This window comes from Heliconius melpomene, chromosome 21 (assembly GCF_056956725.1).
Source record: "Heliconius melpomene rosina isolate 202511_hmr_F chromosome 21, ASM5695672v1, whole genome shotgun sequence".
NCBI lineage: Eukaryota > Metazoa > Arthropoda > Insecta > Lepidoptera > Nymphalidae > Heliconius > Heliconius melpomene.
The window spans coordinates 11,200,820-11,221,204 of NC_140409.1; the positions used below are offsets into that span (position 1 = coordinate 11,200,820).

The 20,385-nt window shown below is 35.7% G+C and overlaps 1 protein-coding gene across 2 annotated transcripts in view; it reads left to right on the top strand.

Annotated features, from left to right (window-relative positions):
- LOC146527253 (glutamate receptor 1-like) overlaps positions 1-20,385 on the top strand; it is a 207,565-nt gene that overhangs the window by 4,519 nt on the left and 182,661 nt on the right. Inside the window, exons 1-2 of one of the 2 annotated variants that reach the window (XM_085205681.1) lie at positions 8,952-9,193; positions 18,746-18,784. In XM_085205681.1, coding sequence (XP_085061807.1) covers positions 18,751-18,784 — 34 coding nt within the window. In that variant the 5' untranslated portion in view covers positions 8,952-9,193; positions 18,746-18,750. Of the gene's footprint in view, positions 1-8,951; positions 9,194-18,745; positions 18,785-20,385 lie in introns of those variants that run through there. The other variant, XM_085205680.1, reaches the window with a different exon arrangement.

The following is a 20,385-nucleotide window of genomic DNA, read 5'->3' on the forward strand; positions in this document are numbered from 1 at the left end:
TTCGCGTTGTAAATTTGGCTGTGGAAAAGTATTAAGTTCGAAACATTCGTATTCATGTAGTTTATTTTAATATATGTAAGTTTTATATGTATTTATTTTTATATATTATATAAAATGATTTCGAACCCACTTTCGATATCCCTTTCGTGATGATTATTATATTCATTTCCTCGCGGCGGTGGGTTCCGCCGTTCAATACTTATCTTGAATTACGTTTTGTATTTAAATTATATTTACTTTCTCTGTGCTTACCTAGCTAGGTATATGAGATACGAAATTGAAGGTACTGAGAAACTCAAGAAAAATAATGCTTATATGGAAATGACGCATACAATACCGACATGAAACAAGTATGTAATTTCCGTACACTTATGATTTCTATTAACGTGAAAGATTGTAGAATGACAAGTTAAGATATAGAGGTAAACACACCTATTATGTACCACAGTATATTAAAATTTTACTTTAATAGCATTTACTCGGTATTAACGAAAGCTTGTTATATCTTGACAGAGAGAACCTATTACTAAGACACTCCGTTCTCTACTTTCCACGGAATTTTTCGAGGCATTCCGTATTGAACGGAATTCAACGCCGCGCTTTTGTCTTAGTAATAGAGCCAATTAATTTCCTCAATCAAACCTACAACCATCGCGTTACAGCCACGACCTTGTGAGTCCTATAGGCCTATAATTAAATACTTTTTATAATACTAATCTTAAAATTGTATAACTTTTAATAACAATTTAAATAATCTTGGTAAATATAGGTAAATATAAAACGAATTTATATAGTCTTAAGTTACCTAAGTGGCGTAAGCAAGCCGACTTAGGGATCAAGCAAGACAAGCTACATGAATATTTAATTTGATACCGTTAATCATCCGATCCGGTGAGTTTCTCTACAAATATTTTACTGAATAATCTAAATTTTCAATTAACTATAAAATTTTATAAACATTAATTACTCTATGTTTTGTTTTGAATTTGTTACAGTCTGGATTAATAATTAACAGTTAAGTAAATATGCGTCCATCTGTTATATACATTATATATTTTTAAAAATCTATAAAATGTATATTATATATAGTGACATAATAACTCTGCCATCCAACATATTTTCTGTTAGTATATCACAAACAAATTTCAAGCTCTAAATTGTTCTTTTAAAAATAGAATCGCGATGGTTATTGATTCGATTCCCACTCGGAGAAGGTAATTATTGATTCCCGCATAAGCAAGACAAAGAGCGGCGTTGAGTTTCGTCACTCGTGTCTAGAATTGCGGCGGAAAGTACAGAATAGAACATTAGACACATATTTCTCTGCGTATCCTTTTTTTAGCTTCTTTGCTTTGACAAGACAACAATCAAAGTACACTGTAAATATCGTAGAAAATAGAAAGAAAGAGAAAAAACAAATTTTGACAGGAGATACATAAATAAATTATTTATTTGAGTTACTTTGCATTTGCGTATTTTAGAGACAATACAGCCAGCAACAGAAAATGTCCCCGGTGTTTACACTAGCCGGCGGAGTTTCTTGTAAAGTTTTATATAGAAATGTAAGAAAAATAAAGTAATTTCTTTCTAAATGGACCAAATGTACTAGCGCAATATAGTACTGTCAATTTTGACATTCACCCCTGCATAAATTCCCAAAAAGCTCAAAATTTGCATGGACGTAAGGTACACCGTTGTAATGAAATTGTGAAAAGTCTCCATCGATCTCCTGTCTGTAAAAAAATATTCAGGGTAAAAGTTCACAAAAGTGTACCTTTTTAGATTTTTCGTCAAAACGGTTACTCTCATGTTAAAAACATTTCAAAGAAGCTTCGTTATCTACAAAAGTTGTTTTCTTGATATTAACCACTTCAGGGAAAAAGCCATTACAAAATTTTCTTTAGTTGCTTTCTGTATAATATACACGTTAGCTATAGGATAGTGAAGTACTACTTTAAAATTAAATAAAATGTAGGATTGAACCCATTACCTTCGCATCGAAAGTCAAACGCCTGCGCCATTCATTTCTTTTGTTCAATAACTCCTCATACTTGCGCCTCGGAAGATCCTGTTTCTTTCTCCTCTAATATCATCAACACTGTGTTTTCGAAGTTCAACGGAAGTCTCCGCTTACTTTTCTTAACACACACTCTTGTCTCACAAATATCTTTTATAATTCTTTAGTCACTCATTTTCTCAAATTGCCATTGTTTATGTCTTAATTATGGATTCAGTAAGCTATTTCTATGGCTGGATTAATATAGTGACGTGCAGAGTAGGTATATTATATGTTGACAAAATATTTTACATCAAGTCCTTTTGCAAAGTAAGATCGAAATCGGATATTGGAGACTTCATCGGCGTTTGTCCACTTAGGAGAAATCCTTTGCTTACTTCTTTCCCGCAACTAGCGGCATTGGAAAATAATGCGAGACCTCTCAAGACCGAGATCTTTGTATATCAAGATTGGAAACCCAAGCCACGACAGCTTGCCTTACCTGCGAAATAGAACTTTAATATACATATTTTATATAAGAAAAGAAAATAATATTACATAATAATATAAGTAAGGCTATTGCTTAGCTGTTGGATGAAGAAGTTTTACTTAAGACGGCGCATATTGTGAGGAGGTTCCTCTCTCTGGAGCCCTAGCCACCGATGTCCCTTGGACCCTTGTCCCGCCCTCGGAAGAGTGTTTTTTATATTTTAAATGTATTTTTTATAACAATTTATATTTAAAAATGTTAAATTTATTCTCTTGTATAATAAAAGTATATATATATATATATCTTAAATGTGCAAGCAACAATTGAGAATATTACAAAACGAAAATATTTGCCAGCTTCCGTTTTTTTTAACGTTAGAAGTCAAATAAACTAAAATAATTATATTGCATAAAATCAGTTTCACCTTTGTTCCTCCGCGCTTTGTTTCGGCACCAGAGCGAAGAAATGGAAATATATATTTCACTAAACATAAATAAATATTTCACTTCCTCGAGTGGGATCGAACCCACAACCATCGCGTTACAGTCACACCCTTGTGCCGCTGTGCCATGTATAAATAGTATAAATACCTATATTTGAACATCAACACAATACTAATAATAGCCTACGAGACAATGGCTACTGCACTATGGGGAAATAGCTGCAATACCTCAAAAATTTGGGGGAAGGCGGGAACACGTATCGTATCGTGACGTAAAATTGTCTTTAATTTCTATATTTATTTACTTACGGTAAATAAAGTACAATTATTTTTTCTCTGCAAACTAACGTTTCTCGAGAGTCAAAAGTTCCCAGCTTATTAAGGTTACTCTCTCTCTCTCTCTGTAGTCGGTCCCTCATATCTGGACCGTGGTCGGCATCAAAGTTACTACATACATAATTATAAATAGCAATACATTTTTATCATGTAAATAATTTTCTGCCTTAGAAGCTATAACTTCCTGGAAATGAAAAATAAAAAGTTCGATAAGTAATGTTTTGTTAAGTATAATCTATTAAAGTGAAATCTTATTTAAAATCTATAATTTTACAAAAACTATCACAATGAATTATAAAGAAAACCAATACACATTTTTTTACAAGATATACATAGAAATAAAGTTTCAAATTTCTATTCGTCGACGGAACAAAATGGAGTAAAACAAACGATCCACTTCTGAAACGTTTGTTTGTGAAGAACTGATCAATCAAACAGGTCAATTATATATGCATATTTGCTAGGTTTCCGATAGCCGGCCAATCTCTGTGAATGCTCTTCTATGTTCTCACTGCCAAAAGTCTAGAGCAATCGGTGTCCAAACCAATTACCATGTACACATGATGCTATCTGAAACTGTGTTAATTACATACATGAGAAAGCATCATTTTCTCACGCTATTACACTAATTGATAAAGGAATTGAATGGGGAAAATAAGATATGTTTTTAAGTATGGAAAAATAAGAAAGAGTATAAAATATTGTGTCGGCTTCCCCCACCGAGGGTTTCGTACCCATTTCATGATTGATAATGATAGGTCAACGAGAACGTAATGTAAGTATCCTATAGTTATTGATTACATGGCGAATTTAATACAAAATGCAGCAAGAACTTGTACTTGTATCTTTTTATTATGATTTAAAATTTATTTTTTCTATGCTTAAAGGGACCTGCTTATATTTGATATTAGATTAAGTTTAACCTTAATTATTAACTTACCTTTACTAGATCTGACGATATATGGTCTAAACAAACGGTCAAACATACAGAGAGTTGAACAACAAAGTGATCCTATAAATATTTCGTTTTTTAGAGGTACATAACCCTAAATACCCAGAAAATGATAAACCAGTGGGGAAGAAAGGTCCTCGAATAGCGACCACGTCTCGGCAAAAGGAGTACAGGCCGCCCTCCAACCAGGTGGACCGACGACCTTAAGAAGACAGCGGGAACCCGCTGGATTCAAAGGGCGCAGGACCGGACGGAGTGGCGAGCATTGGGGGAGGCCTATGTCCAACAGTGGACCTTAAAAGGCTGATGGATGACCCAGAAAATATTAGATATATAATTGTTTAGTTTAGAACAAATTTTGTTAAAGAAAATTTAAATATTATTGAAATTACAAATCAAAATTGAAAACGAGGATAAAACGTAAACTAACAACCGGAAATTAATAAAGGATGTAAAAACATCCGTTTGGACGCTTACGGCAGTGATGATTTGTCTACTTTTTTATACTTTCATAGCAAAATCATTTTAAGTTATCGGCGTACAATTGTATTAAACTATCCAATATTCAATTCAATCAATTTCTATATTCAAATAGAATAAAAGGAATTAAGTAGCTAATAACATAAAATAAATGTTCAAAAATTTACCTAAGCGAGGATCAGCTTTATGTGAATCAAAGAATTGTTATTATATGAATCGATTGATTCGAAGATACGTGCATCGGAAATCTAGGGGTGACTCACAGTGTCTATAGAAGCGATAAAAGCAAGAAAAAAAACCCACGCAAATACGAATGACAAACTAGCTCTTATGGTAGTAGTCCGATGGACAAAGGTTGCGCTGGAGCAAAGAATAATTCGAATAGCCGAAATCAATGAATACTCATCAAAAGAGATATTTGTAATCAGCAGGTTACATATATACATAATATATTACATACACATGTGGAATAGTTTAGAGGTTTTGTAAGTTTTTTTTTGTTATTTAAATTTAAAATATAATATAATGTATTTGTCAAAATGAAGAGAGGAAAAGTCGATGGTAACCAGCTATCACGATTATTGTAAACTTTGTGTAAATTAAATAAAAAACATTTTTAATTCGCGTGTTCTCTTCCCATTCCCACATACATATTATGCATTGTGATTATGCCCTTAACAAAAGCTATACAATATTGGCTACTATTTTCGCCATATGTTAAAGTTATTATGTCAAACATTATTAAAATCATCCACTTGTTTGACGACGTGTTTTAACTGCTCGTTCTCGTTTCTGATAAGAAACGTGCTGCTGTGGATCTGAAGTTGTTCTCTAAAAGAAACCTTGCTCTTGGAATTCTTTGGGGGAGCCCCAGTCTCAGTTGAGTCTTATACATCTCTTCTTTCAGTCTTTGTTGAGTCTCATAGATCTCTTATAGATTTCTTAAATTTTTTTTATGCTACTGCTCGAACTACGGAAATATGTGACAAAGTTAAGTTTATACATGCTGTGGTGATGCGGCGGTGCAGTTTCTGATGATACCAATTCGATCACCAATCGGGGAAACTACATACTTCAATTATTTATAATTATCCAGATTGATAAGTCAAAGAGAGTAAGTATGTACCTGTATGTACGTACGTACCTGTGGCCTATATATCAAGACTAACTTAACTTTAAAAATCTGTTAAACCAATCTTGTCTCTACACGCTACATAAAATATAGAAAATAGCGTTATCGAAAATTGAAAAACCTTTTAGTAAAATTGAATGTTTACGGTGTCTTGTATGATATTCATAGTTTGTGCTTTTGTAGGCCCTTTGCCATTTTTAATTGACTTATAGCACAATTTGTTATAAAGTATCACCAACTAGCGGACGTGCGCAGCTTCGCCTGCTTATTTGCACCCTTTGGAGTGAATTCTAATAAACCATGAAACTCGTTGGAAGATTTTTTGATATTGTAACTACTTCTAAAGTACTTATTAAAACAGTAAAAGACAGTTTTGATCTACATTAAATGGCCAACGTAACTAATATACTTATTTAACAGGAGTGGATACAGCTGATGTGTCAACGGCGTGATGTGTCAACAATTAAATGTGTTTTCTCTAAAACTATTCGCAATTAAGTATTTTAAAAGATAAGGATTAATACCATTATTTTATTATATTACGGCAGATTTAATGTTCTTACATTTTCAAGCTATCAAAATGTGCAATTAATAATTAAAATTTATATCTTTTGATTAAAACACCACATTAAATTTAAAATTATTACAATAAAAACTTCACAAAATATCTCCATAGTTATCGCATTCATTGCGTATAATCATAACCCAGTTTTACACTGCCAATTTGGAGCCAAATAGTCTTTTTTTTTAAATTATTTATATAGTAGGCGTATACATAAGATGCTGGGGGCGATATTTTCCTTCTCACACATAAATCTACAAAGAACAGCTATATACAATAATGTATTGTTATTTTGCAGTTTGGCGTTATTCCAATATACATATGTATGTATTTACTAGCGGCCCGCCCGCGGCTTTGCCCGCTTGAACTTCATCATTATTTATTTAATACACAGAATTGACTGACAATTATAATGACTTCTAATGAAGTTTCTGGCAGATCACATAATGAAACTACCTAAAACTAATGTAAATATAGATTTTTTTTCATGTGGTTATAAAATATATGAAAAAATCAATTCATTTATGAGATAATCATTTTTAATGGAACTCAAAATGACCATTTTTCACAGCTTGCTGCATGTTAATTAACATATTTTTTATTTTCTTCGTTCTCCGCTTATGAAACTCTTTGCGCCCTCTATTACAAAAAGAGGGGTACTACTTGCTATATAGTCGATTGAATTGCGTTGTTTCTGAATGCGGATCGACCTAAGATCTAACTAAGAAGTTCTAGTAGGTTACAATAGATGGCGCTGCTCAATATTTTGACCGAGGAGTTTTAAAACAAAAATATAATTATTTGGCACTTTTCGGATTGCAATAATATTATAAATATTAATAAAAACTAAGAAATATTTGACTTCCTCGAGTGAGAATCGAATCACCAACCGCCGAGTTACCGTCACACCCTTCTGCCGCTGGGCAAATATTTATGTTACATTGATAACATTGAGAAAGTCGCTGGTTTTGTTTAGATTACTTTTTTACTTTTTCAAAAAGTGTTATTTAGAAGGTAAAATAATAAAAGTATTCCTCAAATGATCAATTATAAGAAAACTGGTGAACAATCACTAATTTACGTTTTTATAATAACAGATGACAGATTTCCATCCTCTAAATACTCGTAGATAAGTCTATAGTCTATCCTATAATTTAACTAAGAATGCCTATTATAATTATTGCAAATATTAATGAGGTGGATTTTTTTCATCTATTAAGACGTATATGATTATATGATGTTAGGTAGAAATAATGTTAGCGAATAAACTTAACTTCCAGGAAATAAAAGTAAAGAGGAATAGTACATATATTTTTAACTTAAACATTTTATATTTACTATCGTATTGTGATTTCATTTATAATACTATGAATAATTCAATTAAATAAATATAATAGTAAGCAGCTACTAGGTCTTTCCCGCATAGCTAGGATAGGCAAAGGAAACATAGTGATAAGGCACTTCGTTGCCTTTTTGTTTTTGCAGTATTTTTTAGCTACATGCTGTATCATGCACATAGTAGAATAGATAGAGGAAACCCATTCCACTCCGTTCCCATTAAGACACTACCGTTGCCTACTTTTTCATCGAATTCATTTTGCGCACGTTTTGCGTTGTCAGCAGAACGAAGAAATATTTCATTTTCTCGAGTGGGAATCGAACCTGTAACCTGTCGCATGCCTGTGTCACAACTGTCCCTTTTTATAAAATATTTCAAAGAGTGTAATAACATTAAATTAATTCAAATAAATAATATTAAAATATAATATCGCATTCGGGCGATTAGTCACAAGTAAACACTAGGTAAGTGCAAGTTAACATTGCGAAACTTGGTCAGTGCTCGAGAAGTTTCTCTTCATATCTTATTAATTTGTACTTACTGCCTTTAAATTATTATACTGATATAATTAAGTCTAGTTGTTTATTTAGTATTCTTCTGAGATTATTTTTTTTATTAAGGAATTCATTAATATAGAGGTTTTTTGTTTTAGTTAAGTAACTTTTTATTGGTTCAGAAGCAGAAAATTGTGTAATTCTTCTTTTCTCTGTTTCTTTAAAAAGAGAAAAGAAGTGAAAAAAAAAATCAGCTTCGCGCTGTACCTCGCGAGGTAGGCAGAGGGTTTTGGTTCAGTGTTTAGACACTCGGCTCCCCACTTTCTGTCGAATTCTGGAAGCACTGCGTGTTGAGTGGCAGAACCATAAATAAATACACATACTCGAGTGGGGATAGAACCCACTACCGTTACAGTCACATCCTTGTGCCGCTGCGCCCCGTCGGCGTAATAAATATTCTTATGAATATTGTATGATGTTAATTTTATTATTTTATACTAATTCTGGTAAAAAAAATAATATTGTGATGTAGGGAACTATTATTTATATTTATAGTTCATTTAATATGTGTTATTTATATATTTCAAAGTCGTAATTTATTTATTTATTATTAATATATATACACACATTTAATAAAATTTATATATTTTATATCGAGTATTATATTTGTATTTAGCATATTTATATATAAGCGCTCGCGATGCAATTTCGAACAGTCGACGCTTGCCACGCGTAGAATACGCGTTCGTTTGTTTTACTTAGTATTTCTTTCCAAATTTGTATCTGTCGAATCCTATTATATTATAGATATTTGCGGTTGACTTTCTTATATACTGTATCGTATTTAATTGTGATTTAACCATTTGTGTTGTCGCTATATGTATATTTAAAGTAGTGTTATTTAAACTCGGTGCTAAGCGTAAGTGGATTTGCAGTGTTAAATGGATTATTATTCACCATCAACACTACAGTGAGTACAAACACTAACCTGAACAGTCATTAATTAATGTACTATTATTTTACACACGTCCAGCAATCGATAGTGTCATAGTAACACGTTATTATTTTGTGCCTTTGTTCTCCCATTTCTCCTACATAGTTACGAGGATAAAGAAAATTTATTGAAGAGTTACTTTGTTTTCAAAAACTAGCGGCCCGCACGCGGCTTCACCCTTCTGAATTATAATTTGAATGATTGAATGATTGAATTTTTAGTATGTAATCGTGTGTAAATGATATATTTTTTTCTTAAATATTTAATTCGAATAGTCCAAAGCGAAGCCGTGGAGCGTCCGCTAGTATACCAACATACTTTTAAGCTATAGCTTCATTTCAACGGTCATCAAAGCCCAATCAAATATTTCAAAGTTTCGCCGACTGAAGCGTCACTATGAGTGCACAACGCATAAATCAAGGCATAACTGACGTGCTAAAAGCCGATTAAAAATTTAAGTTTTATTTTATTTCTATAGTATCATATATATCATCATTTTTTATTAAAAGACATAAAAATGTTTCTGAGAGATAAATTATTTCGATATTTTTTTTAGCTTTGAGCTAGCCGCACACAGAAGAATAGACAGAGGGAACATGAGAACCTAATATTAATCCACTCCGTTATCCAATTTACGCCGAGGCGAAGTTCAACGCTGCGCTTTGTTTCGTTACCAGAGCGATAAAATGAAAACATTTAATATTTCATTCCCTCGAGCAGTAGTCGAATCCACAACCGTCGCGTTTACAGTCACAGGTTTTTGCCCCTGCGCCATGATGGCCTATACTTCAATTTCGTATGGTTTTGTAGGTATCCACAAAAAGAAAAGCTAATATATATTAAAATGAAATGTAAGACTATATTTTTTTAAATTTTTTGATATGGTAGAACAAAACATTCTTAATTTCAAGAATAACTTAGTAGGTAATTAAATATACAAATTAAATAATTCTAAGTAAATCCGAAAATTAAAACACCCAATGATTAAATAAAAATCAGCTTCACGCTTTATCCCGCACACAGCAGGGCAGGCAGACGGAACCTAGTGTTACACTCACTCCATTCCCCACTTTCTGCCGAATTCTGGAGGCATTGCGTGTTGAGTGGCAGAACTCAACGCCGCGCTTTGCCCCCACACCAGAGCGAAGTAATGGAAATATAAACGTAAAAAAATATTTCACTTGCTCGAGTGGGGATCGAACCCAAAACCGTCGCGTTACAGTCACACCCTTATGCCGCTGCGCCACGATGGCCTTAAAACTGAAAAGGATGAAAATACCTAAATAAATCTTTTAAATCCAAACAATTAAACGTTTAATCTTAATTGAATCCTAAAACACAATTAAATATATCCTACATACATTATAATCATATATATATAAGTAATTTCGGGAGATGATCAAAGTTTCGACGAACTTCATCAGTTGGGATTATCGGATGAAATAAACCTTCGAAACTGCCGAGTTATTAAAGGACCTGCATGGGACGAATTCGAGAGATTTTCGACAAATTATTATCATGTTATTCAGATATTCTTGTATTGAATTTTGAAAAGTTTTAAATACTTAAATTGTTGTTCCTTAAAGCGATATTTATCATTTTGTTAAATTTGTTGTAGAATAGAAATTCTTGGTACATGGACGTTGGCGTCTTTTTCAAAAATATTTTACCTCGACTTAATACCGCCTCCATCGTTGTAAGAGCAAGCTGGCTCACTTTTCATCAGAGAATCGCCGTTGTGATTTATTGGAGAGACAGATCTAGCACTATTTCACACATATATATGTGTGAAATAGTGCTAGCACATATATATTTATTATATGGCTTAAATGCAAATATTTCACATAATACATGTTTTTAATATTCTTTACTAACTCATTGTTTGCGTTTTTTTTTAAAACGAATGAACGAATTTATTATATAATAATTAATTGCTGTTTGTTAGTATTGATAAAATTAAAAAACGGCTGGACTGTTTTCAATAGAACTCTGTGTGAAAATTAAATCCAGAATATGGCGCTGCAGTCGGTATGCACTGTAACAGACCAGTTAAATGATAATATATTAGAAAGTAGCACGTGTGCGATAGTTACCCGTTATATAGATGTCTAATTATTTTTACTGTCAAGCAAAAATCTAGTAAGAGACATCTTCTTCTTCCTGGCATTAATCCCGGCTATTACCAGGGTCTGCCTTCCTACTTAACCTACTCCACTTTGCACGATCTTTTGCGTCCTCGGTGGTTAGACCATTGGCTCTCATGTCCTGCATCACGACATCCAACCAGCACTTCCTTGGGCGTCCGGGAGGTCGCGCCCCAGGAACTAGTATAGCAAGGCACTTGCGTCCGACATAGTTCTTAGGCCGGCGCGTAACGTGGCCAAACCATCTCAAGTGACGCTCTTGGAGCTTATCCGCTACGTCACGGACCCCAAGACTACCTCGAATGAATGTGTTGCGTATGCGGTCAGACCGCGTTACGCCGCACATCCACCTCAGCATCTTCATTTCCGTGACGTGAAGCTCCTGAGTGTGCCGAGATAGTGCTGGCCAACATTCGCTGCCGTATAAAAGAACCGGTCGGACGATGCTCTTGTATATCAGCCCCTTGAGCTTGGGCGGTATTCTGCGGTCGCAGACCACACCAGTGACCTCCCGCCATTTGGCCCAGGCAGCGCTTATCCGGCCATGGACATCGTGGTCGATGCCTCCAGACTCGTGCATAACGGATCCAAGGTACCTGAACTTCTCCGACTTAACGGCTGGCTCAGGACCTATAAGGATGGTGCTCGAGTCCCGGCTCCCGCAGGCCGTGTACTCTGTCTTCGACACATTTAGTTTAAGACCGCCGTTCTCAAGCGTACCCCTCCAGAGGTTCACTTTACGCTCCAGCGTCAGTCGGTTCTCGGCAATGAGTGCTATGTCGTCGGCATACATCATCAGCCATGGAGGCTGGTCCTGGATGTGAGCCGAGACAGTATCGAGCACTACATTGAACAAGAACGGACTAAGAGCCGAGCCCTGGTGAACCCCCACTGTAATCGGGAAGGGTCTAGTGTCGCCAACAGCAGTCCTAATCATAGAAGCGGAATCGTGGTACATGCCTCTGATAATCTCAATATAGGCCTCAGGGGTCCCTTTGGATCGCAATGCCCACCAGATACACTGACGAGGCACACAGTCAAAGGCCTTCTGCAGATCTAAAAAGGCCACGTGCAGAGCTCTCCTTTTTTCCCTGTATGCCTCCATCAAAGTTCTGAGGGCGAAAATGGCGTCCATGGTGCCCGATCCTGGCTGAAATCCATATTGAAACTCAGAGACAGTACACTCTCGGCGGAGCCTGAGGTCGATCATGCGCTCGAAGAGCTTCATGGTATGACTCATAAGCTTAATGCCCCTATAACTACCACAATCTTAAACACTGCCCCTTCCCTTGTAAATAGGGGTAATAAAGCTAAGCCGCCACTGATGCGGCATCTTACCAGTGTTCAAGATATGGTTAAAAAGGTCAGTAAGCACGAGCACACCAAGAGAGCCCAACGATATTATTATCGTTCGATTATCCGTTCTTCATGCGTCGAAGGCAATTACGTGTTTCGTCAAGGGTTATTGGGGCAATAAGTCCGAGGTTAGGCGGTGGGTCGTGATGAAGACTGCATGGGTGCTGAGTATTCAGCAACTCCTGGAAGTAGCTTCTCCACCTCTCCTTCACAGAATCATGATTACATAGCAGCGTGCCCTGGGAATCTCTGACGGAAAGACATTTTGCGATATCTTGCGTCAATTTATCCCGGGAACGTGCCAGTTTGTAAATGAGCTTCTGCCCTTCCACAGTTTCAAGTTTATCATACAATGGTGACAAATTCTCACTGCGGGCTCTGGCTACAGCTCTTTTACTGGCACGTTTAGCTACTGTGTACTCCAGTCTGTCTTCAGGGGAGTTGGATTCTTGCCACTTTTTAAAGGCAGCCTTCTTTTCACGAGTCACCTCCTGGACCTCGTCATTCCACCACCATGTCTCCTTGTCGATGACACGTGCTCCCCTAGAAACACCAAGAACTCGCCTGCCTGCCGCAATGATTGCCGACTGAGCCCGATCCCAAGCATCCTGAGCAGTCTCGGTGTTAGTCGAAAGATTATGACTTTTCACCTCTGCCAGGAAGTCGGTCTGCATCGGTCCATTCAGCAACCACCACTTGATCCGAGGCCTACGTTTCTCGGCTACTTTCTTCTTCGGAGTGACGTTAAAGTCCATGACAAGAATACGATGTTGGGCCGTTAGGCTTTCGCCTGGAATGACCTTACAGTTAGTTACCCTGCCCATATGACACCGTCTGGTCAATAAGTAGTCTATTTGAGTTGAGTGGGACCCGCACTTATACGTGATAAGATGCTGAGAATTCTTTTGGAAGAACGTATTCACGACGGCCAGATCAGACGCAATACAGGTTCTCAGAATGTTTTCTCCCACTGCATTGCGAAGACCGTGTCCAAAACCCCCGTGAACACGCTCATACAGCTCAGCAGCCCTACCGACGTGCCCGTTCAAGTCCCCCCCAACGAAGACCACTTCGGTACACGGCACAGCAAGTAGCACCCCTTCATACTGCTCCCAGAATGTCTCCTTTTCGGCCGCGCTACATCCCGCCTGGGGAGCATAGGCACTGATTAAGTTTGTGATGACGCCCTCAATCAGTATCCTCACTCGCATCAAGCGGTCGGAGCGACGGTCAACTTCAAGGAGCCCATTCTGAAGCTCTTCAGAAAGCACTACCGCTACACCGTTTCTACCTGAAGGTGACCCAGTGTATATAAGCCGGTAACCCTGTCCGATGTCACGGGACTTATTGCCCTTCCAGCGTGTTCCCTGGAGGAAGGCACACTGGACCCGACGTCTCATGAGTACATCTGCGAGTTCCCTGCATCGTCCGGTTAGAGAGCCAATATTCCACGTTGCAAAGCGGAGTTTCCGTCTGGGTACTAGCGTCTTTAGCCGTGCCCGTACATGACACGGTAGCCCTTGCCCACTTGTCGCAGGTGTAGGGCGATGTGCCTGCGCGTCGTTTTGCGGTGACGCCCTAGCCATACCCGGTCTATTGTTTTGTCGGTCCATTTAAGTGGCGGTTGGCGGTTTTTAGTTGGAGCGACTGCCGTCTGACCTCCAAAACCCCTTTGTGGGGAAAAACCCAGGGGAGAGGAAAATTGAAGGGGTAGGATAGGTAAAAGGAGGGAGTTAAGGAAAGGAGGAGGGGAAGGGGGGGGAGTTAGGACACCATTCTTACGGACTGGATGAGGATGTAAGAGTGGCGGCTCGAGGATCCGGGGTCGCGTACCCGTATGCCCACAAACAAATATCGGACAGATATTAATCAGGACATCCTCTGGATCGGTCAGGACATCCTCTGGATCAGTCAGGACATCCTCTGAATCAGTCAGGACATCCTCTGGATACATATAATACATAATTCAATAAAATCAGATAATGAATGCAGCCTAATTTGTATTTTTTATTGACATAATTATGGGGTACCTTGAAAAAGCTCGTCTGTCTCGACCTCAAAGGCCGGCAACGCACCTGTAGCTCCTCTGGGGCTGCACGGGGTCGTGGGCGGCGGTGATCACCATCAGGTGACCCGAACTTGTTTGATGCTTGTTTTCCTTGTCCTTTTTCCATAAAAAAAATATATAAAGGATCTAAAATGAGATATGACAAAAGTCCTGCTACTGCATAAAATAGATTCATACATGTAAATATTAGCCAAATTGTATTAGATATCATAATAAATTTGTTTGTTTGTCAACTATCACTCAATTTAATTATATTAATAGAAATAGTTTTGTGATTAAAAAAAATTTAATTGCAACATAGAGAGGTACAGTAAATAGAGAAATATCTGAAAATCAACCGTAGGTCCATTAGAAGTAATAATTATATAGGTACAGAAATAACAAAAAAAATGCATATATATATATATATATATTAGGTTTAAAAAGTCCACCTAGAATGATGTCTAAATATATACAGAATGTAACTCGAGGCCAGTCACAAGCGAGCGACTGCAAACGTAACATGATGACGGTTCGATTCCCATATGAGAAAATGAAATATTTAATATTTTATTTTCGGCCAGAGGGTGGCGTAGAGTCCTGCAAATAGGCAATGCCTCCAAAATTGGGTAGAAAGTGGGGAACGCTTAAAAAAAGCTTCTTAATATTAGGTTAACAGCAGCTATGGGCGGAATACAGTGTAAAGTTGAAAAAACGTAACTCGATTGACGGTCTATCGGTAGCTAGTTAACTTTAGTACGTATGTATATATTTAACGCGATTTTTACAGATTCAGCAGATATTCGGAAATTTGTTTATGCTATCCGAATTAAACTGTTCAGGAATATTTTTAGAAAGTTAAAGTTAACTTAATTATCTAGGCCAATTAACGGCGGAAGCACGAAAAGCTTAATAATATCCAAATATTTTCTATCATAGTCCGACTATTGTTGACGGGTGAATAAAATTCATTATTAGTTTTTGAAATTACTTGTGGAAAAAAATCTAGTATTATTTTTGGTACAAACCCTCGACGTTACTAAATAATAAGGCTTTTCTTAAAAAAACTTTTTAGTTTTGATGTTATCTACGAGTTCTATAGACCGATGGTGTTAAGCTATTATACGATATAAAAGAGTATATTGAGAAAGAAATCACGAGCACAGACCCAACGGTCAGGCAGTATTTTTTAATTTTCTTCAAAAATATTCTTCACCAAAATAAAAGGAACAAACAAAAGAAAGATAAAAGAAAGAAAGAAATGAAAGATTTAAGATGTATCTCTCGCCTATATTGAAAATATTTACAAAATGAAATACTTCTATCACATCAAGTGCGTAGTCGAGTATTCAGAATCAACCAATACGAGAGATCCTTCACAGACACAAAGTGTGGACTGGAATGTATAGTCGCTTAGCTCGTTGAGCTTTGTGCTGTAAACGTATGGGGAAATGGTATGAGTTCTTTTATGTGTAATATACATTTTTACAATATGTAAGATAATACCAAAAAATGCTTGAAGGTAAAATATATATTTATATTTTTTTACGAAAAAGAAGTATAATTGGCGTGTGTAGCCACAGAAAAACTTATGATACTCGTGTCTGTCCTTTACCTTTTGAATTTCGTATAAAATTAATAGTTCTATATTAATAAATATATTTTTTATCAATTATTGTGAAATCGCAACCATAGTTTTACCAAGGAAAATTAAAATCACTATTACAAAACTTATAACTGAGGCCAGAGGCACTGTGGCGCAGTGGCACCAGCATGTGACTGTAAATTTGACAGGTTGTGGTGTCGATTTCCACTGGAGAAGAAGAAATATTTAATATTTTCAGTGCCTCGCTCTGGTAACAAGGATGGCACTGAGTGTGTGTGGAACGGAAGTGTCTTAATGGGAAAGGACTGTCTTAACATTAGGTTCCCAGGTTCCCTCTACCTTGTCATGTGCGGGAAACAGCGTGAAGCCAAGAAAAAGACTCATAGGTACACAAACGTTCAAAATTATCAGTAACAAATCAATATTTTCAAGCTAACAATACCAACATCAAGTATTTGGATAAAGCAGAGAGCTCTTATGAAATGCTACGATAGAACAAGACGACTCAACTGTCCGTGGCTTAGCCGGCTCAGGTTACTCAAGTGCAGATTATTGTAGTTCAACACAAAGACAAGGGTTAGTTGTTTCACGCAAAACTTTGAATGTAATTAGCAAATGTGGAACTATTGATGCAAAATGCAATTGCATTCCAACTATTGCATTTTGAATTAACTTCGCCTTCATTAGATTAAGGATAGCTAATTTTTTGGATATTTTTACCTTTTTAATAATAATAATATAACAGTGAATTACTCACTTTTTTACCTCTTAGCTTTACTACTACTATGCTAATGAGTTATTCTTGTTATTGACTACGGAATTCGACACCGGCTCTTAAATAAGCAATCAAAGTACATTTCAAATCACTTTTTAAATATATTCTTTTCTAATTAGTTTATGGTCTATCTGTAAACGTTTTAATTATGACGGTTCATGCGATATATGGTGATACACGAACAGACAGACAAGTGGAGAGATGGACAGCGGAGTTTTAGCAATAGGAACCGTTTTACCTTTGCCACAAATTGGAATTCTATAACTACACTAAGAAAAATATCTTATGACATATAACATCACTGCACTCTTAAAAAGATTAACATCATATCATTAGTTTTATTCAGTACTTAATGGAATTATTTTGAAAAAGTATACATGCATATATAAAATTATAAAATAAAAAAAGTAAATTAAAAATCATCGAAAATATTACAAATATTTGTAATATTTTCGATATATACCGATATATTAAAATACTTATTAATTTGACATGCAATTTATTCCGCCATGTTAATAACAACCGTCGCTATGCGACCGTTGCTAAGCAACGATTTGCAAAGTTTGTTGTTAGAAAACGTCACCCAAAATGAGCATGCTCATCGCATCTCTCTATTGAAAACTGAAAATAATTTCATAAATATATGTAATAAATATTCGTATAGTTCAAGCGGACGTAGCCGCGTTCGGATCCACTAGTTATATATAATTTAATAATTGATAATTATTTAATATCATATATGTGTATATAGCATTATTTGTACACCAAGTGATTAACACTTGTAAACAATATTAACATTGGATTTTGATTGTCATTTTCATATTGTGTTATGAAATAAATAGGCACGTGTATTTGTTTTTGAAATGTATTGAAATCTGTATTGACTTAATATAATACTAATATTTAAATATTAATTGTATTAATAATTATTATATTTTTATTATATTAATCGTCTAGTAGTAATAATATGTTGAATTTAAAACATACGAAACTTCTTCTGGCTTCTTTCCATTTTCTTTTTTTCTACAAGTCATTAAGGAAAACGAAGTCAACAGTTTAACTTCTCATACTTTGCAATATTAAGAACGTACCAATCATTTAATGCATAAATGATCTATTAGCACTTATTTAGTGACAAACTATTTTAATGAATTAAAAAGAAAAGCCCTAGGAATACCACGTTAAAATAATACATGTATTTTTAAACTGAGAACATGATTATGCATTATTACGACGCTTACATTTCCTTTACTCCTCTAACCTTTCTTGACTTAACTTCTCGCTGTATCCTTTACGAGCTAGTCAGAGAGTACGGAGCGCCAAACGCTACCTCTTTCACCTCGTCCTCTATCATCAACCTCTTCATACATGCCCGGGGATCCTCATGCGTTTTACGTGACCTTCCTCCAGTATCTTTGATACTGATAATGTTTTCGAATATCAACCGAGGTTTCAAACTTGTCTTGTACATTATTATAATATTTTCAAAAGAATAACACATTTTTTAAAGTATAGTTATTACATTTAGTTTTATTTTTGGTAGTAGTACATTTTCTATATTACAAAATATTCTTATATTTTAACTTTGTATTTGTTGCAGGAAATATGCGTCCGCCAATTGAAGTTCAACACGGAAAAGGTTTGTTATATCTGAATGGAAAATATTATATTCGTCATGGCACGGAGGCAGAAGCGTGTGACTTTTACCGTGGATTCGATTTCCACTCGGAGAAATATTTTCTTTTCCTGGCTCTAGTAATAAATCAAGCGCCGTTGACTTCCGCTACTAAGCACGCACTGTCATAGTTTCGGCGAAAAATGTAGAATAGAGTGACTTAAAATGAATTTCTCTCTGCATATGCTGCTATAAACGGGATACAGCGTGAAGTTGAAAAAAAAACCATTTTCGTAAGAAAATTTACTAAATTAATGACAAAATGGCATTCTATATTGCTATTATTTAAAAATTCTTACACCAACAATTTATTTGTATATATTAATCAATTTATATATATACTCTAATCAATACTCACTATAAGCATTGAATTGACATCTACAGCGTACCTGTGTTTTTTATAGATTATTTTTTAACTTGACGATGTATTCCGCACTTAGCAGCGTAACGTGCCAAGTGAACTTGGAAACCTAGTACCTAATAAACCCTTCAGTTTCCATTAGACAACACTGCCGTTCCCCACTTGCTGCCGAATTCTGGAGTCATTGCGTGTTAAATGGTGGAAGTCACTATACTATATCTATATATATAAAATCGAAAGGTCACTCACTCATTACGAAATCTCAGAAACCACATGTACTAGGAATCTGAAATTTTGCATACGAGTTACTTATAGGACGTACGTAGGTGCTCGCTAAGACGGGAATTTGCAATATTCGACTTCTAAGGGGTTGTTTTTGGGGTCTAAAGTTTGTATGTATATAATACGTATAAATATATAATACGAGCACTAAAAATATATAATACGATATATAATAAATATATAAAATATATAATACGAGCACTAAAACGAGCTCGTATAGCACTAATAGTTTTTGGAATAAAATAATTGTGATAAACGGACGGACGCACAGCTATCTGTGCACACACATAATATACAAGTACACTAAAAATTGTTTAGCTTACAATATACAATATGCTTATAGTCATATTACATCTTACAGTAAGCACACTTAAAAACTAAAATATCTAAGCGAGTAAGACATTTCAGTTTTAAGGGAATAAACGACAGAGATCAGGTTAGGAATAATATAATCTGCGGGTCGAAGAGACCCGTATGCCATTATTGTGATTTAGAATGCGGCTGTACTGAGAATGTGAACCAATAAATTAGATCTCAATCAGCCGAAACCACCATTAGTTATAGCCATATATTTATATGCATTGAGAATTTAGTCGTGTAAGGTGTTCTAAATAACACATATTAATTAAACATGTCTATTTGAAGAATTCAAATTTGAAATTCTTGGAACAATTGATTATGAAAGTGTGCTCGACGATATGAATTGTGCCGTAATTAGGAATAAGGACAACAACCGCAAACTTGTACGTTCGACCTCCACTTGGGGCAATTTTTATTCTTAACGAATTAACGCAATGCCTCAACAGTTCGGCAGAAAGTGAAGATCGAAAATGTCTTAATAGAAACGGAGTATGTATAATCACTAGGTCCCCAGGTTCCCACTGTCTACTCTGATATGTGCGGGGTACAGCGTGAAAGTAAA